This window comes from Cervus elaphus, chromosome 5 (genome assembly GCF_910594005.1).
Source record: "Cervus elaphus chromosome 5, mCerEla1.1, whole genome shotgun sequence".
Taxonomy (NCBI): domain Eukaryota; kingdom Metazoa; phylum Chordata; class Mammalia; order Artiodactyla; family Cervidae; genus Cervus; species Cervus elaphus.
In genome coordinates this window covers 121,232,906-121,260,574 of record NC_057819.1, presented here as the reverse complement: position 1 = coordinate 121,260,574, position 27,669 = coordinate 121,232,906, and the positions used below count along the sequence as shown (strand labels likewise).

General features: G+C 37.0%; 2 protein-coding genes across 2 annotated transcripts; one reads left to right on the top strand and one right to left on the bottom strand.

Moving 5' to 3' along the window:
- The first annotated feature begins 225 nt into the window (after positions 1 to 225).
- Positions 226 to 20,954, top strand: NOL11 (nucleolar protein 11). Its single transcript, XM_043905083.1, has 18 exons — positions 226 to 410; positions 4,502 to 4,615; positions 4,729 to 4,785; positions 5,943 to 6,091; positions 7,758 to 7,815; positions 8,131 to 8,275; positions 9,635 to 9,823; positions 11,205 to 11,281; positions 14,596 to 14,719; positions 15,224 to 15,312; positions 15,789 to 15,863; positions 16,310 to 16,494; positions 16,611 to 16,736; positions 17,014 to 17,244; positions 17,696 to 17,774; positions 18,512 to 18,604; positions 20,230 to 20,337; positions 20,489 to 20,954. The coding sequence occupies exons 1-18, from the start codon at positions 270 to 272 to the stop codon at positions 20,603 to 20,605; spliced, it is 2,157 nt and encodes a 718-aa protein (XP_043761018.1). The 5' UTR covers positions 226 to 269; the 3' UTR covers positions 20,606 to 20,954.
- LOC122695325 (cAMP-regulated phosphoprotein 19) lies at positions 11,340 to 13,298 on the bottom strand. Its single transcript, XM_043905084.1, has one exon. The coding sequence runs from the start codon at positions 13,251 to 13,253 to the stop codon at positions 12,915 to 12,917; it is 339 nt and encodes a 112-aa protein (XP_043761019.1). The 5' UTR covers positions 13,254 to 13,298; the 3' UTR covers positions 11,340 to 12,914.
- Positions 20,955 to 27,669: the final 6,715 nt, after the last annotated feature.

The following is a 27,669-nucleotide window of genomic DNA, read 5'->3' as shown; positions in this document are numbered from 1 at the left end:
CCCTCCCGCCCGGCGTTTCCATTTCAGAGCAGTACATCCGGGACTCGGCGGAGTGGCCTGGGAGGCGGAGCTTTCCCGAGAACGCCAAGCCCCGCCTACCCGGCGCCGTTCGCTGCGCCGCTAGCGATCTCTGTCCGGCAGAGGTCGCAGGCTCTGCGAACAGGTATCCCAGTTTCCGAGTGCTAGATCCAGCCGGCCTCGTAGTTCTCGCGAGAGAAAGCGCGAAGCCTGCCGGGAGGAACGCTAGGCCGTCCGTAAGTTGGGCCAAAATGGCAGACCTGGAGGAAGGGTTCACGTTGACTGCGGTACCCCTGGGTTCCGGGCCTGACGGACCCCTCGGAGTGGAGCAGAGCGACAAAACCGACCAGTTTTTAGTGACGGACAGCGGCAGGACCGTCATCCTCTATAAGGTGAGAGCGTTAGGATCGGAGTGCCTCCGCTGCCGTCTTGTTCCTTTCTGAGCTCGGAGCCCGAACCTCGGATTTCTCACAACTTCAGAAAGAGCTCGTGCAGCGGACTTATCGGAGAGCCGCCGTGGCCTCTTCGGGACGCTGAATGGGGTCTAGAACTTGACTGGGTTGTTTTCCCTGAGAGAGAGGCGTGTTGCCGAGTTGCAGGCGGCAGAGCGTTTAGGTGCACGTGGGCTAGACTCGGAAAGGAAACCTGTATTTTCGCTTCGAATCTCCCGGAGATAGCCTTGCTAAGATCCCTTTCTGGGGCCTCTGTCACCCCAGGTGCCCGTTGAAGGGTTGAACGGAGATTGGTTGGTTGGGAGAAGATGTCACTGCCAGAATAATGGTTTAGCAGTGTATCCCTACACTTCTTGTCCGCTCATGAGGGAGAAAAGTTTTGTTGGTGTTTTGTTTTGGTTTTTTGCTTTGGGGGCAGCTTAGTGGGATCCTGATTCTGAGGGACATGTCGGTTGCCACCTATGGTTCATCCTGTGAATTCTGGGTTACTTTCCTTGAAGTCTACACTCTCCGCCCCCTTTTCAGCCTAGCCCAGGCAGTCCTCGACCCCCTGGGCCACAGACTGGTTGGTGGCCGGTTGAAAACCAGATTGCATTGCAGGAGGTGAGCCAGCAGGCAAAGCTTCATCTGTATTTACAACTGCGTCCGATCACTGGCATTCCTGCCTGAGCTCTGCTTCCTGTCACATCAGTGGTGGCATTAGATTGTCAAAGGAGCTTGAACTGTGCATGCCAGGGATCTGGTTGCACCCTCTTTATGAGAATCATCCCGAAACTATTCCCCCACCCCTGTCTGTGGAATAACCATCTTTCATGAAACCAGTCCCTGATGCCAAAAAGGCTGGAAAGTGCTGGCCTAGGTTGCTAAAGCACACCTAAACTTTGCTTTTAGTGGTCATGTAGGAAGTAATTGTATTTATGTGAGCTTCTGAGCAGAGTCTTTAAGAAGCTCGCTATCTCAACATTGCTAATTATCAGAGAAAGGCAAACGGAAACCACCTCGCACCTGGCAGAATGGTTGTCATCGAAAAGAACACAGTAAATGTTGGCGAGGATGTGGAGAAAAAAGAACCCTTGTACCCGAGGACTGTAAATTAATGCAAACAGTATGGAGAGTTCTCATAAAACTAAAAGTTTTGATGTCATTCATTCGCTCAGTCATGTCTGTTTGTTTGCGACCCGATGGACTGCAGCACACCCAGGCTTCCCTGTCCTTCACAATCTCCTGAAGCTTGCTCAAACTCATGTCCATTGAGTCAGTGACGCCGTTCAACCACCTTGTCCTCTGTCATCCCCTTCTCCTGCATTCAATCTTTTCCAGCATCAGGGTCTTTTCTAATGAGTTGGCTCTTAGCATCAGGTGGCCAACGTATTGGAGTTTCACCTTCAGCATCAGTCCTTCCAATGAATATTCAGGATTGACTTCCTTCAGGATTGACTGGTTTGATCTCCTTGTCCAAGGGACTGTCAAAAGCTTTCTCCAATATCACAGTTCAAAAGCATCAATTCTTCTGCACTTAGCCGTCTTTATGGCCCAATTCTCACATCCATATGTGACTACTGGAAAAACCATAGCTTTGACCATATGAACTTTGTCAGCAGAATAATGTCTGTGCTTTTTATTATGCTGTCTAGGTTGGTCATAGCTTTTCTTCAAGGAGCAAGTGTCTTTTAATTTCATGGCTGCAGTCACTGGTTGCAGTCACCCTCTGCAGTGATTTTGAAGCCCAAGAAAATAAAATCTGTCACTGTTCCCACTGTTTCCCATTTATTTGCCATAAAGTGATGGGACTGAATGCCATGATCTTCATTTTTGAATGTTGAGTTTTAAGCCAGCTTTTTCACTCTCCTTTTTCTCTTCATCAAGAGGCTCTTTAGTTCCTCTTTGCTTTCTGCCATAAGGATGCTGTCATCTGCATATCTGAGGTTATTGATATTTCTCCCAGCAATCCTAATTCCAGTTTGGCTTCATCCAGCCCAGCATTCTTCATGATGTACTCAGCGCTAAGTTAAATAAGCAGGGTGACAAAATATAGCCTTGACATGCTCCTTTCCCAATTTGGAACCAGTCTGTTGTTCCATGTCCAGTTCTAACTGTTGCTTCTTGACTGGCATACAGGTTTCTCAGGAAGCAGGTAAGGTGGTCTGGGTATTCCCATCTCTTGAAGAATTTTCCATTTTGTTGTGGTCCACAGTCAAAGGCTTTGGTGTAGTCAATGAAGCAGAAGTAGGTGTTTTTCTGGAACTCTCTTGCTTTTTCGATGGTCCAACGGATGTTGGCAATTTGGTCTCTGGTACCTTTGCCTTTTCTAAATCCAGTTTGAATCTGGGAGTTCTCAGTTCATGTACTGTTGAAGCCTAGCTTGGAGAATTTTGAACATTACTTTGCTAGCATGTGAAATGAGTGCAATTGTGCAGTAGTTTGAACATTTTTTGGCATTGCCCTTCTTTGGGATTGGAATGACAACCTTTTCCAATCCTGTGGCCACTGCTGTTTTTTCCAAATTTGCTGGAAATTTCTCAAAAAAACAGTATGGAAATTCTGAAAAAAACTGAAAAATAGAATAGCTATATGACCCAGCAGTTTCACCCCTGGCTATTTATCTAAAAAAACCCCAAAACACTAATACAAAAAGATACATGCACCCCGATGTATATAGCAGCAGCATTTTTACAATTGCCAAAATAAGGAAACATCCTCAGGGTCCATAAACAGATGAATGGATAAAGAAGTGTATTTATACATATGTTCACACACAGTGGAATAATGTTCAGTCATAAAAAATTATATTTTGCCATTTGTAGCCAAAAAGCAGGCTCCTCTGTCCATAGGATTCTCCAGGCAAGAATACTAAAGTGGGTTGTGTGCCCTTCTGCAGGGAATCTTCCCAACCCAAGGATGAAACCTGTGTCTCTTATGTCTCGTACCTTGGCAGGTGGATTCTTTACCCACTAGCCCCACTTGGGAAGCCCAGCACGTAGCAGTGTGGATAGACTTGGGGGGCATTTTATTAAGTGAAATAAGTCAGACAGAGAAAGGCAAATGCAATCTGGTAGCACTAGGTACTACAACAAACTAGTGATGATAACAAAAAGAAGCAGACACAGATACAGAGAACAAACTAGAGGTTACCACTGGGGAGAGGGAAGGGAGGAGGGGCAAAATAGGGGTGGGGAAGTAAGAGATAAAGCTGTTATGTATAAAATAAACTGCAGGGATATATTGTACAACATGGGAAATATAGCCAATGTTTTGTAATAACTGTAAGTGGAGTACAACCTTTAAATTGCTAATCACTATATTGTATACTTGTAACTTATATAATATTGTGCAGCAGTTACACGTCAATTTAAAAAGAAAGCTAGCTGCCTGCTTTGAAGTTTGAGGAACAGGTTGCCAATGGTTCCCTGTATTGTTTTTTTGATGCTTCTGTTGATACCATTGGTTTTTACCTGGCTGTCAAGGGGATCTTTTGCAGTTTTTGCATAGGAGTGGAGTGGCTGATTGGAATTGGCATTATTTCAGCTCTCCTATGCCTCTGTTCCAAGAACACAATGGAATCAATTTTTTTTTAAGGTACTAATATTGCTCATTATCAAAGTGTGTTGTTACTAATTTTGCATTTTGGAAACTAATATTTTAAATTTAACTATTTTTTTATAGTGTGATAAAATACACAAAGAAATTTAATATCTTAATGACTAGAAGTGCACAGCTCAGGTTATTAAGTACATGCATTCACATTGTTGTACAGTTGTCATTACTCTCGGTCTCCAGAACTCTTTTCATCTCACAACTGAAACTCTGTACCCATTAAACTCCCATTAAATTCCCAATTCCCCCAACCTCAGACAGCTATCATTCTACTTTCTGTTTTAAGTGGAATCCAGATAGTATTTGTCTTATTTTTTAATTTAGGATCTTTATTAAATGCTGTCATTTTAATGATTTCTTCTTTTGTTGCTATTGTAAATTTAGTTGCTTTAAAATCTGAAGCTGACTTTTTAAATATTGTATGTTCATTTCATTAGGTTTCTGATCAGAAACCCTTGGGGAGCTGGTCAGTGAAACAAGGGCAAATTATAACATGTCCAGCTGTATGCAACTTTCAAACTGGCGAGTATATTGTTGTACATGATAATAAGGTGAGTTTTCAAAACTACATATATAAACAAATCAAATATTGATTTATTAACCATTCATGTTGTATGTAAATGGATATTGGAATGCTTTTTTAAGTTGTATGTTTTAATTTAAGGTCTTGAGAATATGGAATAATGAAGATGTCAACCTGGATAAAGTATTTAAAGCTACAGTAAGTCTTTGGATCCAACATACTTATTTAGTTTATTGGTGAGATGGAATTACTTGTAATGTGGCAGTTATTAATCTTAAAGGGTCTGTGAACATGATATGAACGTTATAATCAGTTTTTCATTCTAGTTATCGTAGAGTATATCTTGGTAAAATGTCTCAATTTATGAGTATGTTAGAAAATGCTAAATGTTATTTTCATGATATTGAAGTAATTTAAATAATCAATAAATGACACATTTATAGTTATTTCCATGCACTTAAATGTTTGTGGTGTGTCCCTTGCAAGAACAAGTAAACTTGCTTGTTCCCTTTCTTGAAATAGGTGGAACAGACTCTGCAAGCTGCATGCAGTTATACATTTTAAGAGTGGCACATAATGAAATGAAAAGGCACCATGATCAACTAACTGTGCCTTTTCTCCCAATGACCCTTAAATATGTTAATTAACTTTTTCTTATAAAATGAAGATCTTAAACTATGTTAATCTCAAAAGCTGATTCTGGTTTTAAGTGTCTAATTCTCAATATAATTGGCACATTTTAGAAGTGGTTCACAATGGAGCTGATACCGTTATAATGGCATTTGTCACCTGGACCCTTGCAACTTCTAGCTAGCTACATGTGCTGCCTCTTGGCTCCAGTCTTTTTGTTTACCCTGCAATAACATGATCCTGAATTTTACACAACTTTTTTTTTTTTTTTTTAAATCCCACGTATGGTGTTTTGGGCTCGCAGGTCAGTTTTTTATATAGTGCATGTATTTATGTATGGCATCTGTCTTTTTCTAACACCAAAACCACTTATACCTCTGCATTAATGATTTGGTTTGTACTTCTCTTTGCCTCCAATTTTGAGAGACCCAGCTTGTGGCCTAACCTCCAGTATTTATAATGGAAAGATAAACCAAAAATGAAACAAGTGATTACTTATGGGGGGGAGCAGGGGAGAGACTAGAGAGTATGGGAGCAAAAGTTAGACTTCTAAATGTACTTTATGTTGTAGATTTGACTTTGGAACTGTACATAATTATTAAACAAAAGTGAATCAAAATGAGAATAAATCAGTATCTTAAAGATAAGCCTTCTCTGACTGTCCTTATTCTCTTAGGTGGCAATTACATTATAATAAAAATTTAAATGTTTTTATGTTCTTCTAGTTGTCGGCTGAGGTGTATAGAATACATTCAATACAGGGAACAGAACCCTTGGTGCTGTTCAGGGAAGGTGCAGTTCGTGGTTTAGAAGCTTTGCTTGCAGAGCCCCAGCAGAAAATTGAAACTGTTATCTCTGATGAAGAAGTGATTAAGTAAGTTCCAATACTTATAATTTTTACCAAAAGAAAATGCACTCTGGGGATTCCAGACTCACAGCTTACAACACAGGAGGCAAGAGTTCGATCGCTGGTTGGGGAACTGAGATCCCACAAACCTTGGGGCATGGCCAAAAATTTTTTAAAATAAAAAAACAAACCAACAAAAAAAAAAACTTGCTAAAAACCATCTGTAGAACCTTAGCCAAAATGACATCCTCCAAAAGCCTTTGGTGTGATAGCGATTGAGGAATCTCGAGCCAAAGGAGTCCTGTCCTAATGACACAACTGGTCAGTCAGTTACTTGAACATGAAGTGAGTAATCCCACAAGATTGGAATCTTCTGTCATATAGCCCTGACTGCAAGGTCAGAACCCTTTCCCTTGAAGAAATATGCAGCTTGTTGTTAGTGGAATCACAATAGTGCTTTGGAACCTCCTCTTTTCCCAATTCTGGGATAAAACTGGGAAAATGACTCACTCAAATGATAGAAGGAAATGTCCTGATTTCATCTTTCCACTCACCATTCTTTCATCACATTTCTTGTTTAATTAACTTGCTGCCCCTCCAGGTGCACCTGATACAAACTAAATATCTAAAAGTACAAGCAAAGACTTGTACATAGTCAGTGAACGGTGTGGATCCTGACCAGTCATTTTTATATATATATACACATACACATATATATATATTTTTTAAGTCACTCAGTCGTGTCCAGCTCTTTGTGACCCCATGGACTGTCTATGGAATTCTCTAGGCCAGCATACTGGAATGAGTAGCCTTTCTCTTCTCCAGGGGATCTTCCCAACCCAGGGATCGAACCCAGGTCTCCCACATTGCAGGTGGATTCTTTGCCAGCTGAGCCACAAGGGAAGCCCAAGAATACTGGAGTGGGTAGCCTATCCCTTTTCCAGTAGATCTTCCCGACCCAGGAATCAAACCAGGGTCTCCTGCATTGCAAGTAGATTATTTACCAACTGAGCTATCAGGGAATCTTAGACCTAATGAATGCCTCTGAAGTGTCAGCAACTGTATTTGGAGGAAATCTTTAGGGGAAAAGATACAGGTGAAAGGAATTACCTGGCGGTCCAGTGGTTAGGACTCCATGCTTTCACTGCTGTGGGCCTGGGTTCAATCCTTGTTGGGAAAATTAAGTGCCCACAAGGCTTGCAGCACAGTCCCCCCGCCAAAAAAGATACAGGTAGAGAATCTGGGTTCTAATCCCCACTTTGCAGAAGATGGTTGTGCAACTTTGGTTTCAGGCTGTTACCCTCCCTGTGCTTCAGTTCCCACTGTCACTTGAAAACGGCAGGTGAGATGCTAATATTTTCCTGAGAACACCAGTCCTCAAAATGACCCTGAAAAAACGAGACAGGTCAAAAAAGTTTGAGAAAACATTGCATCTGGTCTCATACACCTTTAGTTCATGCTATTCTCTTTAAAGCTCTGGGAGCATTGGCAACTTGTATTTAATCCAGCGATGATTAACAGAGGAATGCCTTATGGGTTCCTGTGGTAGATATTTTGAAGCACCGAATTAAGTGTATTCTGTTCTCTCTCTCTGGCTCCGGAAACTATTTAATAAAAAAGAAATCTCTTAAATTTAGATGAAGATGTGTTTCTCAACTGGTGATTTGGCATTTTATAATTTTTCTTTTTTTAGGTGGACAAAGTTTTTCATGGTATTTAGGCATCCTGTGCTAATTTTCATTACAGAAAAAGTAAGTGGTATCTTTCATTCCTGGCCCATTTTGTGACATTTCAGAGTATGAGTTTTAAAACTAAAATTCGACTTCGGTATTTCTTTCAGAAGACTTTGATATCTTTAAAATACTAAAAAGCCTGTAGTGATAATTATTTCTATGCCTGAAGTAAACATTTTTATATTATAATGTCTAAGATTTAGTTGGACAAGAGGTTTTTAAGCATTCATTAAAGTAATTACAGTGGGACAACAGCTGGTCTCAACATTTAAACATAGTTGGTAAAAATGGGAATATTTTTAAAATAAAATAACCCTTTTTTTTTTTTGGCAGCATGGAAACTACTTTGCTTATGTACAAAAGTTTAACTCACGTATCCTAAGCAAATACACGCTTATACTTGGTCAAGAAGAAAAATGTATTATACAGAGTTTTAGTACATCTGTAGGTCGGAAATTCATCTCTCTAATGTCATTGAGTAAGTATTTCTTTAACCTTTCTGAGTTTATAAATAAAAGCATATTACAGGATAATATTTTTCTTGTAAGGTAAAGTCATTGGATCTTAAGGTTTTCTGTTACAGTACTTGCCTTTCCGTGCTTTTTAACAAGCATTTATGCCCTCACTTTTTGCATTTTGCCATGTGTAGTCATAGTTCTCTGCAGGTAATTTTTATGTCTTAAAATTTATCATAAGCAGTAAGTAATAAAACACCAGTAAAAAAGGGTAAATCACTTTCTATGGTAAGTCCAAGTTTTTTGATATATTGTAATTAATACCTAAGGTTGGTCCTCCCATTTTCTCTTTTCCCACCTAAGATACAGTGTGCCCGTCTCTGAACATTGATTGAGACAGGAGGACGCTAACAGCAGTACTGGACTCAGCCTGCATTTACAGTTTTTGTTGTTGTTTTTATTGCTTTGGAATTTACCTAATCCTCTAAAGTTTAATCTCAGTCTCTGTATCTAGGGGGGAAATGCCTTTGCAGTAATTCTCTCCCCCACATCCTTTCTGGCTCCTTTTGAAGTTGTTCTGAGAAGGTTAGGGGAGGAAGAAAGAAAAGCAGTGTTTAGGGAGCATTTCCTGTTATCACAATTTCAGATCTTTGTCAAGTCTCTCAGTGTGCAGATTTTTACAGTGGCTGTTAAGAAAAAGGTTCCTATCATTTATCATGTCTAAAGGATCGTTGGAATCTGCTTAACTTTGCTTAAGAGGGACAGGTTTTCTTAAAGTTTGGCTTATAGGACATATTTATTGTTGAACAGAAGTTTGTGACTTATGTTTCAGGTTTTGAGCATTGAAGTAAAAGAGTTTGAACCAAAGGGTCATAAAATCTTCATATAATATAGCTAGAGCCATGTGAAATCACCAACAGTTGACCTGCAAAACCCAGCCAGTTTTATAGGGTTTTCAGGGTGATGGAGTAATAAGAAATGTAATGTTTAGACCAGAATGCTAATTAATTTCTAATAAGAGATGTAGCCATTTACTGACTGGATTGTCTATATTCATGGCTGTCTCCTCATATTTTAAGTTATTAAAGATACTTAAAATTTTCATTTCAGGGTATTATGCCATTTCTTTTTTTCTTTTTTCTTTTTTTTTATTATGCCATTTCTTACTGAGATTTTTAATATTTCTTCCCCCTCAACTTTAAGTTTGTAGTATAGTCTTTGTAAGAAACTATAGAGCAATGAAATTGTTACATTTGTTTATTTTTCTGGTTAAATCCTCTGTCAAATTGGTAAAATCTTATAAACAACTTAGTACATTTAGCTATAATAGGTATAGAATTATCCTTATCTAATAATGAGCAATAAATACTTGTTTTCAACAGGCTCTGATGGATGTGTATATGAAACCTTGATACCAATACATCCGAGTGAACCAGAAAAAAATCAGAGGTTAGTTCAGTCACAGTTGCTCAAGTCTGTGGTGTCTGGCAGTGCTCGAAATGGTGTTGCACTCACCATCCTGGATCAAGATCACATAGCAGTCCTGGGAGCACCACTGCCAGCTTCTAAGGGTAACTGAAATCCAATCAGTTAAGAAGTCCTTTGGATTTTTTCCACGAAAGTATATCTTTTAGTCTCCTCTTTCTTTTTCATTTATTTATTACCACCCCAAATCATTCTGTTTCCCACTGTAGCCTCTTAATTCTTGAATAGGTCTTTGACTTCATCTTACCTTGATCAGTCTCTCTAAAACATTTCCTTATATCACTCACTACGTGAATTAGACATTTTTCCAAAGAAGAAATGCAGATAGCCAGTACGCACATGAAAAGATGCTCAGCATAGCTATCATCAGGAAATGCAAACCAAAATCGCAGTGAGATACCACCTCAGACCTGTCATCAAATAACATATGTTGGCAAGGATGTGGAGAAAAGGGAGGCCTCGTATTCTGTTTGTAAGAATGTAAATTGATGCAGCCACTGTGGAAAACAGTACAGAATTTCTCAAAAGAGCTAAAAGTAGAACAACCATATGACCCAGCAGTTCCACTCCTAGGTATATATCCAAAAAAAACAAAAACTAGTTCAGAAAAAAACTTGGACCCAAATGTTCATAGAAGCATTATTTACAGTTGCCAAGATAAGAAAGCAAGCTAAGTGTCTGTCAGCAGGTGAGTAGGTAAAGAAGTGATGTGTGTGTGTATATATGTATATACACATATGTATATATACACATATGCATATGTATATATACACACAATGAACTACTACTCAGCCATTGAAAAAAAATGAAAATTTTGCCATTTGCAGCAACGTGGATGAACTGGGAGGGCATTAATGAAATAAGTCAGACAAATACTGTATGACATCACTTACATGTGAAATCTAAGAAGTACAACAAACTAGTGAAGATAACAAAGGAAGCAGAGTCACAGATACAGAGAACAAGCTAGTGGTTACCTGTGGGGAAAGCGGGAGCAGGCAAAATAGGATAGGGGAGTAAGAGGTACAAAGTATTATGTATAACATAGCCTACAAGAATATGTTGTACAACATGGGAATATAGCCAGTATTTTATAATAACTAAAATGTGAATCACTATATTGTATACCTGTAACTCATATAATATTGTACAGCAAGTATACTTCAATAGAAAATTAATTAAAAATTAATTAAAAAATTTTTTTTTCTTAAAGCAGTTTAATGTTCACAGCAAAATTGAGGGAAAGATACATAGATTCCCATATACCCACTCCCTGCACGTGTCCACTTCTTACCATGAGATCTCACATCTTTGATTTTCTATCTTCATTACTCATTTTTATACTTACTAAAGTAAGACTTTTGTGTTTAACTATAACTTTCTGCCTTCCCCCCCAACCCCACTCCCCGCCCAGCATCATATACTTATACTTGGAAAACTTTGGAATTTGTGTGTCTTACCTTATAGAATGCCTCTCTGTATGGAATACAAAATTTCAAACGCTACAGACTTCAAAAGAGTTACCACAAGGGACCAGCGGACAAGTAAGTTTTTTTCACTTTGGCTTTTTTTTTTTAATATAATTATTATTATTATTTTTTAAATTTACATTTTATTAAAATGACATCTATAGAAGCAAAATATCTAAATATGTACTATCTGTTCCACCTATCATGTAAATTGCTCTAATTGTCACAAGTCTAATTCACTTAGCATATTATTATTACTTAAAATTCAGCTCATCCTGACTAGATTCCTGGGCCAATCTTCTCGAATACTTGTTTTATTAAAAATTTCCTTTTATTTAAACAATTGTAAGTTAGTAATAACACAGGATTAAGAGTGGTTAATTAACAACTGAGAAATTATAAGGAAAATGTCATTATTGGGTTAGAAAATACAGCATTCAGCAAAGCAAATTTCAAGAGTGAAGATACAGACACTTATGTTTCTGAACAGGCTGAATCGCACAGCCCAACACAATTTGAATCAAAGAAGCAAAAAAAAAAAAAAAAACCACCGAGGGGCCACAAGAGGCAAAGTATTTTATTGTAGTGTCCCCCAAATTGACTGTGGAAGTAAAAAGTTTCTACATTAAAAAAGTTTATATAAATTATATGAATAGTAATTTTCATAAAAGTCAAAATGAAACGTTCTGCATAGGACAAAAGATATGCCTAAGCAACATATCATATTTGCACAAGGCCACTGAATGTCATGGGTACTACTAACAAATGAAAAAGCTTAAGTCTATGGCAGTCTGAGCAAAGATTTCAGTTTGGTATTCTATAACCCCAAGACTATAAACTATTCTTACTATACAAAAGCTCTAATGACATACAGTTTTTTTTGTAGGAACTCTTGTGCTTCTGGTTGGCACATTATCTACTCTTCAATATGTGAAAGTAATACAGACAGTTGTGAGAGGTTGTGCAAAACTATTGTATTTACAAAAATGGCACAAAAGTGAATTCAACAGTCGATGCACATGCACACTTCATTCACATCTTCAATGACAGAAGGTATTCTGAACACTATAGAACTGAATAAGAATACTAGCTTCAACAGCAGCTGTTAAGCAATAGAGTCACGTAAGTTACACCGGAATGGGCAAATATTGCCCGAGTAAAATTCTATTGTTAAAGCTGAAACAGATTTAAGGCCATTCAAGTTCAAGCACAGGATACAAATCTTTTGGAGCCCCATTTATTTGTGTTTGAAATATGTGACCTTTCTTCTAACTTGTGGTCTTAAACTTCTGTTTTACAAAACCCAAAAGGAAAATCCAGAAGAAATCAACAGTAGAGGTTATATTAAATAAGAGTAACATACAAAGCTATAATTAAGATGAATTAAAGAAAGCCAACATTAAAACTGCAAAACTTGTTTGTTACTTGTTGGATCCAGCCCTACACTAGGAGTTAGGTAATATATACAATTATTTTCAAGTAGATTACTTTATGTTGCTCTAACATGTTCTTTTCATCAGTGCACTGTTAAACTAATCAAAACTCTACACATGTATATTCCCTTACAATAGCAGCACACACTACCTCTATCTGCAAAGCCATCACTCTCAAATGACATAGGGAGTAAAAGGAAATAAAAAGCAGAGGAGTAACATATTAAGGAGAAATCATGGGAATTAGAAGATCCATGCAGTTCAGCTCTTTTTAATCAGCCAGCCAGTTTGCTAGCAACAAGAGATGGTTTCCGTTGAGGAAGGTCCTGTGGAGTGGGAATGTGGTCACCAGTGACCTCTGTCTTATCCGGGGTTGCAGTAGGAAGTTGCTTGTTCTTCATTTTTGCTTTAGCCATGTTGTAATCCCCAGAATCAAAATATTTTTGCCCTTTCTGCAATCGTTTCCTTAAAAAATCGGAACCTCCAGGCTTTTGTCCCAGATGAGGATACCTTGCTTTTAATTTTGCTTCTTCAGCTTTCTCTGGGCTAGTCACTTTATCTTCCATTTCTTTCTGCTCCTCCGCGGAGGCTGCCTCGGGGACTTCTGCAGACATACTCCTCCCTCTTCCTCCGCTTCTCCAGCTTTGCGACTAATATAATTATTTTTGTGTTTGCTAGGTAAGGGAAGAGACCTCTGCAGATCTAAATATTTGTCAGTTTTTGATTAAAATAAATTAAGAAAAAAATAAGAAAAATAAATATTTTATTTTTCACCTACAAGATTATACTTAATTTGGCTATTGTTTTAACAGTTTCCTTACATTTATCACTTTCAAAAGACTAAATTATAAGCTAATTTTAGATCAGGAGAGAACAATTACCTAGTTAATAAAACTTTTTAATCTCACTTTTGTTTGATCTTTTACCTTCGTATTTATCTGAGGGCTATTACTTTGCCTAATAAATTAGTCTTTTAAATTACATGTTAAACATATCATGGAATTACATAAGAATACTTAAACGAATTAAAGTTTAAGCTGACCAGACTAAATTATCTGAGGCAGCGGTCCCTATCTTTCTTGTTCTTCATCGTATCTCCAGTGCCTAACAGGTGCTCAATAAGTACTGTTTGCCCAGTGAATGGATAATCACTCAAATCAAGATAGAAGATATATGTATATCAAGATACAGGACATTGTTGATCATTGTAATTAGAGGATAAGGAGACTAGATTTCTCAGCAATAGAATGCTAATTTGTATTTAAACAGAATTAGCACTTCATAATTCTGCTGTTCTAACAGACTTCACTTTTTTTTCCAGACTTCACTTTTGATTTCATGTGAGCTTTTTATTCTTATACCTATCTCATTTTTATAACTTTATAATTGAGATCATGAGATAGAAATAATATTAAATTCTACTTTTTTCTTTTTAGTACATCAAAACAGTTTGCTTATGTTATAGTAGCCTTTGTGAGTATCATGTTAACATATGTGTGGTGGTGACAATATTTATTTTAAACAATTCATTTGTTTTAAATATATGTATTAATCAGATTTTTATGAGTTGAAAGAAAATATTCTCTAAATTGTGCTCTATTCACACATGGGCAAAAATAAGAGCTTTGTAAACCTACTTCAATTAATGAATTGAATGTGTGAGATTATTCTAGAAAGTTGCTTACCTTTTTTTTTCCCATTTATTTTTATTAGATGGAGGCTAATTACTTTACAATATTGTAGTGGTTTTTGCCATACATTGACATGAATCAGCCATCGATTTACATGTGTTCCCCATCCCGATCCCCCCTCCCAGTTACTTACCTTTGCCTTATCCTTTTCTGTAAGATTCTGTAAGATTCCTTACACCACAAGTTACTATTTTACATTATATGACTCTGTTGAATCAGATCTTAGAAAAAGCATTGCTTACATTTTTGATAACTTTTTTTGTAGCTCTGGTATTATGGGGAAAATCTGTTTATGCTACACGGAAAATTTCTAACTGTAATTCCATACAAGTGTGAAGTTTCATCGTTAGCAGGTGCTCTTGGAAAACTCAAACATAGTCAAGATCCAGGTAGGAACTTAAATGTTTGTTTTATTAACTAAAGACCATTGTATAAACTTCTAGTTTGATATGTAGGTTTTCACAGCTATCAGTTTGCATAATCTGTTCTTAATGTTGAAATTTGCCACTGTTCATTCAAATTTCATTGGTCTAGGAAGCTCCGTTGAGAACAGTCCACGTTGCAGGTACTGCTGCAGGGTAAAGAGCTGCATTGTGTTTTAAACAGCAGTGTTCTGACTTTAGGGGTGATGGGAAAGTCCTGCAGACAAAATCACTGATGCTTTTTCCTCCCTGGTTTATCAGTAGCCTCATCTGTCGGCTTAATGTTTGTGGGCACATGGCCTTTAGGATATTATGATTTACTAATCTGTTATTGGTAGAATGAAATGGATGATAAAGCCTCTCTTGAATTGTGCCGGAGTGGTTGTTTTTTCAGTGTTCTTTGATTGATGGGCTGAGTAAATATCAATAGGTCAAAAAATTCCAGCAATTGTGTGTTTTATATTTTCTTAGGCACTCATGCCACACCTCATTTTGTAAACTGGGAAACATCGCAGGGATGTGGACTTGGATCTCAGAACTCAGAGCAGTCAAAGAGAATTGTAAGTTTGGTAGTTTAAATAGAAATCTTAGTACAAATGTTAAAAAACAGAAAAGGCTGAATTATTTTAAGAATTTATATCTGTACCAGTTTCTTACAGCTTGCTCTTAGTGATGGGGTGATTTGAAGCTTGAAGCTTAACAGCATTATTAAAAAATGACTTGTCATCTAGTCGTTTTTTAGGCATGTGTATAAGACCCAACTGTAAAAACAGACCAGTTTGCAGTTAGTAATAATACCTTCCTGAGCATAATGATTTTATTTTATTTATTAAAAAATGAAAACCTTAAACTCTTCAAGATATTTAAGTTAAAAGTTGAAACAGACCCACTTTTCACTTTAAGAAAACTAAACCCTAAAAAAGTTTGTGATTAGAGCAAAAGTGTCCCAGTCTCTTTGGATCATTTATTTTCTTCTAAATGTCTGTTGGATCTTTTGTGTCATTTTTGAGATCCTAATCAATTTTCTGAATTCCAGTTAAGGAGAAGAAAAGTTGAAGTGAGTGTACAGCCACAGGTTCCAGCATCGACACAACTCTTAGCAACCATACAGGTAAATTTAAGAATATTAGAAATACGGAAAATCAATTCATGGTTAAAAGAAATGCCAGGTACTTTTTATCTGTCTTCCTTTTGTGATCATCTTTAGAGCTGTGGCTAACATTTGTCTGGTATGTTGAGGTTGTCAGAGTGATATGTTGACTCGCACCAAGCATTTTGTGAGTTTAATGTGATGGTGGTGGCCTCGTATCTCATTCAGTTTTGCATTGAATGTTTGTAATTTAGTTTCTTAGAAGTTTTGATTTCTAAACCCTTGTGGTTTTTATTTTTTTCTTTGCATTTTGTCTTTGTGCAGTAAATTGTCATATCAACTCCAGTTTCACAAGAATGCATGAATGCTGTTAGTAATTTAAGAAAATGTTGAGCTAGGAACTTTTGAGTATAGAGTGACATTTATTAATTGGTGCCATACTAAACTGTTTACTTCTGCCCTTCCAGAAAAATTCAGAAAAACATATCGAAGTAGAACTACGTAAGTTTTTGGCTACTAAGCGGACCCCTGACTTTCATACCATTATTGGAGATGTGGTAACAGGACTTCTGGGAAGATGTAAAGCAGAGCCATCATTTTATCCCCGCAGCTGTCTGATGCAGCTTGTCCAAACGCACGTGCTTTCCTACAGGTAAATATTTCTGTGGTTTTTACAGTTCTGATTTCCATACTCTGAAAAAGCCTTGTAAATTATTTACAGTTGAGAGTTCCTTAATATATAAAAGTAATTCATGTTTTTGTTCTTAGTCTGTGCCCTGGCTTGATGGAGGTTGCTTTAGAAAAGACTGACGTGCAGATCCTACAACTCTGCCTACAGCAGTTGCCTGACATCCCTGAGTCAGTCACCTGCGCTTGCTTAAAAGTTTTCTTGAGGTAAGTTAGAAGCTGATGGTCCTTTTCTTTCACTGCCCCCCTTTTTTTTTTAGCCGCACCACATGGCATGTGGAATCTTAGTTCACCAACCAGGGATGGAATCTGTGCCCCCTGCAGTGGAAGCATGGCATCCTAACCACTGGGTCCCTACAGAATTCCCTTTCACCGCTTTTCTAATCTGTTGTATTTTTTTACTTCTAAACTTTGAAAATGAAAATTTTGCCAGTAAATTCAAGTATTGGTAAGAATTATTTCCTGCTTTCAATTAACATGATAGCATTGGTGATGACACTCTTCAAGACACAGATATCAACATGGAGTCCGTTTCTGACTATATGGATCCTGTACAAGATGGGGAAATGGAAGAACAAACTGCATTTCTTCAAAATGGCTTCAATCCTGAGGAAGATAACTGTGAGAACTGTGCTGAAAAGTTGAGGGAGAAACCTCAGGCCACAGCAGAAGAGAGCACTTCGTGCCCCATTACACCGAAAAGAGCAGCACTGTTGTATCCTTTGAAAGCTTCCCTTGTATTGTCTCTTTCCCAGGAATGTAATCAATACCAAGCAAAAACTAAGGGGTAGTTAGATAATTTAAGGTGGGTTTTTTTTTCTTTCTTTTTTTTCCATTTTTTTTTTCCCAGATTCTGCTTGAAAATGGATTCCATTCAATGTTGTGTTTAAACAACTTACTTAAACCTTCTTATTTAAGAAGCTGTACTAAGATAGAAGCTTTGTCAGTTCTAAAAATTAGCGTTCTCAATCAATACCAGTTATTTATAATAGAGAAGCATACGAGATGATCTCTAGTGATGAGAATGCTCGGTGATAGAGCTCTTCTAGAAAAGTAGAACTTTTGTATCCATTTAGAAAAAAATGTCACTGGGGAAGAGAGTTACTCATAATTTCAGTTGAAAAGCCTTTATTTATTGAAGTAAGATTTCCTTTATTCCTAAGTAGAAATGCAATTCTTCACTCAGCATATAGTGAGACGTTTCTTCTGCCTCATTTGAAGGACATCCCAGCACAGCACAGCACTGTGAGTGTTCTTCCAGATCTACAGGATTTTGTTTCTGTTTTAAATGTTGCTGCTTAACACTACCCAGCTTTTAGAGCATTCAAAAGGTTGTAGAGTTCTTTCATCTGAATAAGAGGTTTCCTAACCCTCAAGGTGAAAAATTGTGCCTAGGAGACTAGAGTGATCTGGGGGAGGCAGAGTTTGACATGATCCTGGTGCCAAACTGGAAGTCCAGGTTCATCCATCTAAGTTACAGTTGAGTAGAAACTTAAAGGACTGCCCTAGTGGCCCAGGTAGTAAAGAATATGCCTGGAATATGGAAGACCTGGGTTTGATCCCAGGGTTGGAAAGATCCCCTGGAGAAGGGAATGGCAATCCACTCCAGTATTCTTGCCTGCAGAATCCCCATGGACAGAGCAGCCTGGCAGGCTACAGTCTGTGGGGTTGCAAAGAGGCACACACGACTGAGCGACTAAGCAAGCACAGAAACTGAAAAGAATTGCCCAGAGGAGTCTCTCTTCTCTCATTATTTGCAAACAAAATAAGCTCTTCACCCACCTCTCCCAAACAAAATGAACTCCTCTTTGATGGCAGAAAGTGCATTCGATTTGTTTTTTTTGTGTCCCTGATGTCTATAGCATATTTGTTTGATGTACAGTTAATTTCAGTAGCCTCTTAAAATTCTTTCCAACCTCTGTTAGCTTTTTATAGAGAAAAATTTTCTATGAAAGTGATTGTCCTTTTTTCCGTCCGCCCAGCTGTTTCTCCAGTATTTGTATTTCCTTTATATGAAGTGTAATGAAAATGCTACAATGACTCTTCCTGGAACACGCCCTCCAACGTTGAACCAGGTGAGATAATCTTTTTACTTTGATCTGATGCTGGGAAGAATGATACATCTTTAGAACATAAATTTCTGATTCTTTATTGTGACCCTTTCAAGCATTTCCTCACCTTCATTGGGAGAGGGTGATAATAAGTGTCCTCTGAAGAATCTATTCCTAGTCCCTCTTAAAGATAAGTAATACTCAGAGTTGCTTTTAATCTAGAAATTTTCTGTCTTTACACTAACTTATCTTTCTTCTATCTTTCTGACATAAATTAGATCCTAAGGTGCAAGCTGTTCTGCGGTTTGGGTTTCTCATTCAGTACTACACTTTGTGCATTTTCTGGATCAAGATATATATACCTGCACACCATTTGATTTTATAGAAAACCTTAATTTGTTAGTCCCCTGTTGATCAGCATTTAAATTGTTAACAGTTTTTTGCTATTATAAATGAACCTTCAGTGAGCATCTTTATATAAATATTCTTACGTATTATGAGAGAACACCTATTGGGTTGATTCTCATTAGTGAAATTACTGGCTAAAGGGTACATGCATTTTTAGTTTTGAACATGCCAGGCTACCTTTCCAAAGTGTTGTGACAAGAGGTGCTATGGCCACGAAGGTCCGAGACCTTACTCTTTGCCAATCAGTAGGTAACAAATGGGTGTTTTAATTTGCATTTCTTTGGTAATGAGAAAGATAAGCCATCAGTTCTTGCCCATTTACACTCCTTTTTGTGTACTGCCTAATCAGATTTTTTGTCCATTTTTCCATTGCATTTTATGTCTTTTTCATTTTAACTTGTAAATTATTTATTGTATATTGAGATATTCATCTATTTCTGTCAAAGTGTTACAAATACTTTTTTCCTATCACTGTCTTTTTATTTTCTTTAATGTAATTTCTACCATGGATGAGTTTTTAATTTTCATACTGTTAAAATTGTGGAGCTTTTCCCTTGTGGCTTCCTTTTGGCTATGTCATGCTTAAGGCCCTTCCCACTCTGAGTATAAAAATAGCCACCGTGTGTTTTTCCGTAATACATTTCTTTTCTTTTTCTGTGTTTAACTCTTTGATACATATAAAATTTATTGTGATGTAGAGGGTATATAGGGATCCGCTTTCCCCCCTCCCGCAAATGGATAATTGATTGCCTTAATGCTTTTTCATGAGTGATATTTTCATGTTAACAATGCCGTTTGAAGATGTAGGCTACATAGGATACTTAAGTAAGTGTAAAGTAATTTTATTTTAGTTCTTGGCCGTTCGTCTATAATACATGACACCCTATTTTTGCGTCATAATGTATGTAGTATATTTCAGAATAGATGAGTGGGCTCTTTTTTTATAGCTGCCAGTAGTTAATCAAAAAAATTTTTTAAATAAAATATGCTCACTCTCCCTTGGATTAAATATCACTGTGGCTTTCTTTTTACTGACTTATCTGATGGAAAAGACACAATTATGCTTATAAAACGGTAAATATGAAAGCATAAAAGAGCCTTTTTAGATTGCGTAGAAATTCCTTCATCTCTAAACTAAAATGTTCAGACTTTTGTAAAGAAAGCTTATTTTTCTTATAACTGCTTGATATAATCATAGACTTTGTAAAATCTTAACTTCCCTTTTCACTGTTTATCTTCAGATTATGGATTGGATATGTCTACTTCTGGATGCTAATTTTACTGTTGTGGTAATGATACCAGAAGCAAAAAGGCTGCTGTTAAGTCTTTACAAATTCGTGAAATCCCAGGTATGTAATTATTTTATATATACTGAATTCTGTTTGTAACCAAGAAGCATTATTATTAAAGTTTTTCTTGGAATAGCTCTAAGTAATTGTGGAGGATTTATTTATATGTACAAGTTATGGTAAAAATTTATTTTGGAATTTTTTTCTTTAGATAAGCATTTGTTCCGAGCTCAACAAGATTGAAGTAAGTTTTCGTGAGCTACAGAAATTAAATCAAGAAAAGAATAATAGAGAATTATACTCAATTGAAGTGCTGGAACTCTTCTGATATTACTAGTTTTTCTTCATAGACATTTTATGAAGCTCTTTTTTGTGGATTCTTCCTACTCAGCCAGGCAAGAGATGTGTTTTTTTTGACTCTCTCTTCGACGACAAGACAAATACATGTGAAGTACCTAGACCATTACTTACTGATGCTCCTAGGTGGGACTGCAGGTTCCACATGAACTTCTTCTAGATTATGGACATTGGTGGGGTGAGATTCTGAAACTTTTTAAAATACGGAACTGAGCTGCTTTTAAGTAAATTTATTTGTGTATTGATAAAAGTTTAATTTCTTACCACCTGTTTGAATAGTTCTTTTAATAAAAAAATAATCACCATTGGAGAAACAGTAATTCTAGGAAAATTATAGTTTTATCAGAGTCAGAAGCTGTCTCGCCTCATCTGCATTCATGAAGGAGAGAAGAAGGTAGTTCCATGGGCAGGCTGGGGAGGGGCCTTGTACACACATGCACTTATCTCCTGCCGTCTTCTCCAGTTCTTTACCTAGTTGTACCACCTTACATATCTAGGACTTGAACATTATCCCTCAGATTACCTCTGTGATGAGATGCTGATTTTGGTTATATTGAATATTTTGGACTTCCCTGGTGATACAGTGCAGGGGACATGGGTTTGATCCCTGATGCAGGAAGAGCCCACATGCCACAGAGCAGCTAAGCTGATGTACCAACGCTGCTGAGCCCACGGTCTAGAGCCTGTGAGCCGAAGCTACTGAGCCCTCAGGCCGCAACTGCTGAAGCGCACACACCCTAGAGCCCACACTCCACAGCAAGGAGAAGCCCACACTCCACAGCTAGAGAAAGCCTGTGCGCAGCAATAAAGACCTGACACAACCAAGATAAAATCGGTTATTTAAATATATGTATTGAATATTTCTAGGTAGTAAAAATAGTCTCTTCTGAAAAAGTTTTATAGTTTGGTTGACCATAGAATTTCCTGTTTTAACTCATTGAGTTTAGGACAAACAAAAGGTTTTATATAGAAGAAATAGAAACCTTTGTTTCTTAAAAATAAGCTCAAATTTATTTTTCTTAAAAGTGAATCACTTTTTCAGGTGATGGACTAAGTTTCCCGAGAACATTTCTGAGCTATGAAAGTCTCTTATTATTGAGTAAATCATTTTAAAACCTGTTTTAACCTGAAGAGTTGCAATATATATATATTTTTTAATACCTGTAAGTTCTAATGCATAAATATAAGTTCAGGTGTGGTTCTTGAGCTCGTATTACCAGAATCCTGATGGCTTAAGTTTCGTTAGAGAAGGGCTTTGTTTTAGGTCAGGCACTCTATAAAAGTTTAGTTACAACTACTGCAGTTGAACAAACAGGGTCTCCCTAGTCTTTTTTTTTTTTTTAAGTCTGGTTGATTTACAATGTTGTGTTAATTCCTTAGTCATTCTTAATTTCTATTTGAATCCTGAGGGAAAAGAGGTACCAAAAATAACAGCATATATTAACAGTTATGCTCACTTAACATAGTGGGACCTTTTGCTTAGACAATTTAAATGATACAGAACTTCTCAGCAGAAATGAAAAATCCAAGTCTCCACGATGTCCATCCTCTTTTTTATGAACCATTTAAGAATTACAGACATCCAGACATAAAATTGTGGGTTCCTAAACTTTACTTGAGTTGACTCATTGGAAAAGACCGTGATGCTGGGAGGGACTGGGGGCAGAAGGAGAAGGGGACGACAGAGAATGAGATGGCTGGATGGCGTCACCGACTCGATGGACATGAGTTTGAGTAATCTCCGGGAGTTGGTGATGGACAGGGAGGCCTGGCGTGCTGCGATTCATGGGGTCGCAAAGAGTCGGACACGACTGAGCGACTGAACTGAAACTTTTACTTACTGATTCATGTTGATGTTTGGCAGAAACCAACACAATCTATAAAGCAATTATCCTTCAAAAAAAAAATAAAATTTTAAAAATAACAAAACTTTGAGCTTTAGAATAGCACATCCTTTATGATTTAGAGATCATTTTGTGGTAGGGTAAGATTATTCAGGATATTCAATTTTTAGATTCTGAGTTATTTATCATTTAACTTATAAGAACCCATAACAGATTAATCTCAGGTTAATTGAGAATTCTTTCAGTCAGAGAAAGCAACCGAAATTCATAGGTGGTATACTCTTCATGTCTCCTGAGTTAATTGTACTTGGAAGACAGGTTCTGCAGTGAAACATTACTTGCCTGGTTAGGGTTCAAACAAGTAGAGGCCTTTGAGTGAGAGAAAGATTTCCTCTGCCCTCACTTGTGTCTGTTCGGAAGGGGCTTCTGTATAGGGTCCTTATAAAACCTTTATTATAAATAATTTGGGTTGTCAATATTATAGAAGCAAATAACCAATTTTAAAAATAAGTAGAACATTTTAATGGCTTTTAAATACTATTTGCAAATTATCTTTAGGTTGACTAGTCTTAAGACTAAGTTTAGAAATTAAGGATTTTATATAAAGAAATTTTTTTTTTTTTTTAATTGAGGTATAATTGACAGGAGACTCTTACAAGCTGAGTTCTTCAAGGTAGGGACTGTGTCTTAGCCTTTATGCACCTAAGCAGAGTACCACTGGCACATAATCAGTGTACACCAATGGTTATTGAATAAAATTACTGAATAATAGGTTTTATCTGTCCAACTGTAGTTCTGAGGGTTTGCAATATTTCCTTTTTCTGGCAAGTAAATCCTCTATGTTCAGATATAGGCAGTGTATCTTCTGCCCCTAGACTTTGAGTTGTTGTTGTTTTTTTCAGACTTTGAGTTTTTATAACTGAACTTTGCCTCAGATTTGTTTCTGATTATATATACTACATCTGTGTAATTGTTTCCTGCCACACTAGGCAGCTTGTGGAATCTTAGTTCCCTGACCAGGGATTGAACCCCAGCCCCAGCCATGAAAGCACTGAGTCCTAACCACTGTCCTGCCAGTGAATTCCCAAGAATTATTCTTTAAACTTAAGTTCTCCATCTAGGAAATAGCTTCCTGCTGTAACTTAATAGTTTTTGAGGGGAATGTGAGCTAAAGGTTATCATTACTACTTAAAAGTACATGTTTGTTTGCTTTTTTGCCTCGTTAGCCTTCTTTGTAAGTATCAGGTGACTGTAAACTGTAGTGGAGTCCATTCTGGATCATGTAGAATTTTAAAACAAAGATGGACTTTTTTGCCCCACCTCTTCTAAACAATTTAATCCTAAAATAATTGCAAGAAAAAACAATGAGTATTCCTGTATCCTTAGCCTGAATTTGCCTGTTGGTAACATTTTGCCATGTTATTAATAGTTTTATACTTTATATTTTTTCCTTTTTTCCTCAATCATTTGAGGGTTATTTCTGAACAGATAAATCTCATAATTTAGTTTAATCCAATAAATACTTAAGCTTAATCCTATAAAACAAGAGCATTAATTTTACATAACCACAATGCAGTTACCAAATTCAGAAAATTAATGGTAATACAGTACTGTTTAGAATGATTACAGTCCTCCTCCAGATTTCCACAATTGTCCCAGTAATGTCTTTTGTAATTGGACTTCCTCCTTCCTAAAATCCACTCAAGGGTCATGCATTGCATCTGATTTCCATGTTTCTTTAATCTATAACAGTTCCTAGATAACTGCATTTCTGAAGAATCTAGGCCAGTTATTTTGTAGAATGTCTCTCAATTTATCTTGGTTCCACATGATTAGATTCAGATTAGACTGTTTCTGACCAGAATGCTACAGAGAAGGCACAGCTTCAGGAGTCACTAATGTGGGTTATCCTATCACTGGTGATGCTAAATTGGATCACTTAGTCAAGGTAGGGTTTTCAGCTTGTCTCACTCTTGTAACCTAAGTATTTAATCCTGTTCTGGAATGTTACTCTTCCCCAACATGGTTTTAAATCTGTGGGTAATTTTTGCCGGAATCGATTATTATTTTGGTGGTGGTTATGGTTGCAGATGTAAAAATTGTTTTGGCGTCAATCTGAAGTGGAATGCTGTGTACCTTGTAACCGCCATTCTTTTCTCTTCAGTCTACTTTCTAAATCTGTAGATGGATGAGCAGATATAAATGGATGGAAATATTCCACAGATTTGAATAATCACACGAGTATACAGTGTGTGATCTACTTTTTTCACTTAATATTTTCATAAAAATATGTTTTTACATAGGTAACATGTTTTGATTCATAAAAGTTTCAGACTCAGAAATCTAGAGCTGAGAAGGCTTACCAGTAAATTTAGTCATAAACATTAAGTGTCTTAGCCAGTTCCCACATCTTTATTTTAGCAAAGCTGAAATGTGATTTTAGATTATACTCTTCCACTTCTTTTAATCATCATCAGTATAATTTGGGGTACATTTTAAAACACATACCCACATCAGTGGAATTTTTGGAATTGCTTTCATTTGCTACAGACAAATTTCTTAAGGAAAAAACTACTCAAAATTCTGAACAACTTTTTTGAAGAGACTGGCATTATTTAAAAGAACCTCCCCAGAGCCTTTTCATCCCTAAGAAAGCAATGTAATAACTGTCTCAGGTTCTTTTAGTTTCAGGTCACATACTATTACCTAGATTAACACAGCCAATAATTAGAATTGTGATTTTTGTGTATTAGATGTTTAGTGTATATATAATATTAATGCATTTCAGATCCCAGTTGCTGTGACATTCTATGCTCAGTTTTAGAATATGAGTTTTTTATTTGTATTTTAACTTAGTAAAACATACATTTGTATACTTATTTAAATTTATGATAGATAACATATAAGCTACTATATATTTGATTATATAGCACTTACTGTGTGCCACCCATTGTTCTAAATGCTTTAGAAATATTAATTGATTTAATAGTCCTAAGCCTGCTTATCAGTCCCATGAAGTAGGATTTACTGTTGGGGAAATTGAGGCACAAACCAGTAAAGTTCCATTAGTCTAAGGATGAAAAGAGTGATTTGAGTCAGAGAAAAAAATGTAGTGGTGTTTATACAGGAAAAGTTAGAGAACTTGGACAACTTGTTAAGTGGAAAACCAAAAATGATACTGCCCTGGAGGGAGAGAAGGGAGTCTATGAGAGGTGTACATTGTTCCAAAAAGAAATTTTTCAAGTATTTCCCTCTCTAATTCTGCACTTACCAAGCAAATGACATTGATTTGCTTTCCTAGAAACAACTTGGTATGAGAATTGATGAGTTTCCTAGAATCCTCATAAATTAACATATTGAAATTCCTCTCTAAAGCTGTAATTTCATGTTAACCTAATTATCCTTGGCTACTTTTCATTTCTGGATGAACTTGTTTGATTTGAGTTGTCAGCACCAAATTTGTTATGCCTTGTTACGCCTTGTTACGATATATTCAGACCACAGAGCTTACAATATTTATTTCTTCTGGTTCATTTGGATATTTCATTGCCTTATTGTTAAATGTCTTATGTTTTACGTTGCACATCAGTTAAGTTTGATGCTTTATTATCCCAAATACTTCAAGTACATACTTGATGAGAAGACACTCAGTCATGTCTGCCCCTTTGCGACGCCATGGTCTGTAGCCTCCGTCCATGGAATTCTCCAGGCAAGAATACTGGAGTGGGTTGCCATTCCCTTCTCCAGGGGATCTTCCCGACTCAGGGATTGAACCCGGGCCTCTTGCACTGCAGGCAGAATCTTTACTGTCTGAGCCACCAGGTTAGCCCATAATTGACAAAAAAGCCTTTTGGATTTGCACAGACCATATGCACCATCCCTGTTTCATTACTAGGTTGGACAGCAGCTTGTAATAGGCAATAGTTTACACACCACAAATGAAATTTGTACCATTTTCCTCAGTTTGAGGGCTTCCCTAATAGCTCAGTTGGTAAAGAATCTGCCTGCAATGCAGGAGAGCCTGGTTCAATTTCTGGGTCTGGAAGATGCGCTGGAGAAGGGACAGGCTACCCACCCCAGTATTCTTGGGTTTCCCCTGTGACTCAGCTGGTAAAGAATGCGCCTGCAATGTAGGAAACCTGGATTCGATCCCTGGGTTGCGAATATCCCCTGGAGAAGAGAAAGGATACTCACTCCAATATTCTGGCCTGGAGAATTCCATGGACCTGTATAGTCCATGGGGTCGCAAAGAGTCAGACACAACTAAGCAACTTTCACTTTCACTTTCACTTCATCAGTTTGACTGGTGCATGATTCTCTTGAAATCAAGCAGCTTAAGATTTCTGTAATTTTGGTGTAAAGTTTTTTAATTTATTTATACATTGCCTCTCAAAGAGAAATGAACAAGCAAGTATAATAGAAGTACAAAATTATGCCCAGGAAAGGTGTATAAAAATATGACAACTGGAAAAGTCAAGAAATTTTTAATTTAAGCTGACAAAAACTACCTGATTATAAGTTTTAAACTTTTATTTTGTAAGTTCCTCCTCTTTTTCTTTCTTTCTTTGTATTGTAGAGAATTTCACACATACAAAATTAGATCAAACAGTATAATTGAGTCCCATCATATATCACCCAGCTTCAACATTTTATCAGTATTTTCCCAATCTTGTTTATCTGTGCCTCTAGTTACTTCCCCTTCTCATCCCAGCCATCAGATACTTTCATCTCTGACTATTTCAGTTATTTATTTATTTTATAAATTATTTGAATCAGGAAAGTGATGTTTACATATTTGTGATTGATAAGTCTCATGACTTTCAATCTGTAGATTTTCTTACTATCTCTTGTTTTTTTCTTTTCTTGTGAAATTAGGTCATTTGTCCTATAGAATTTCCTGTCTGGCTTGTGTTGGTTATTTCCTCGTAGTATCATTTTTCACATTTTCTTCTGAATTCGTATTTCCTCCAAATTGGTATTTGGATATAGAAACTTTATGAGACTCTGGTTCCTTTGAATTGTTTTGATCGCAGCATGCAACATGTGAGATCTTAGATCCCCACAGGATTTGAACCCATGCCCCCTTGCAGTAGAAGTGCAGAGTCTCAACCACTGGACTGCCAGGGAAGTCCCAGTGTATAATTTTAAATAACCTGTTGAACCATTTCAGGATACCATAATTATAAATTAA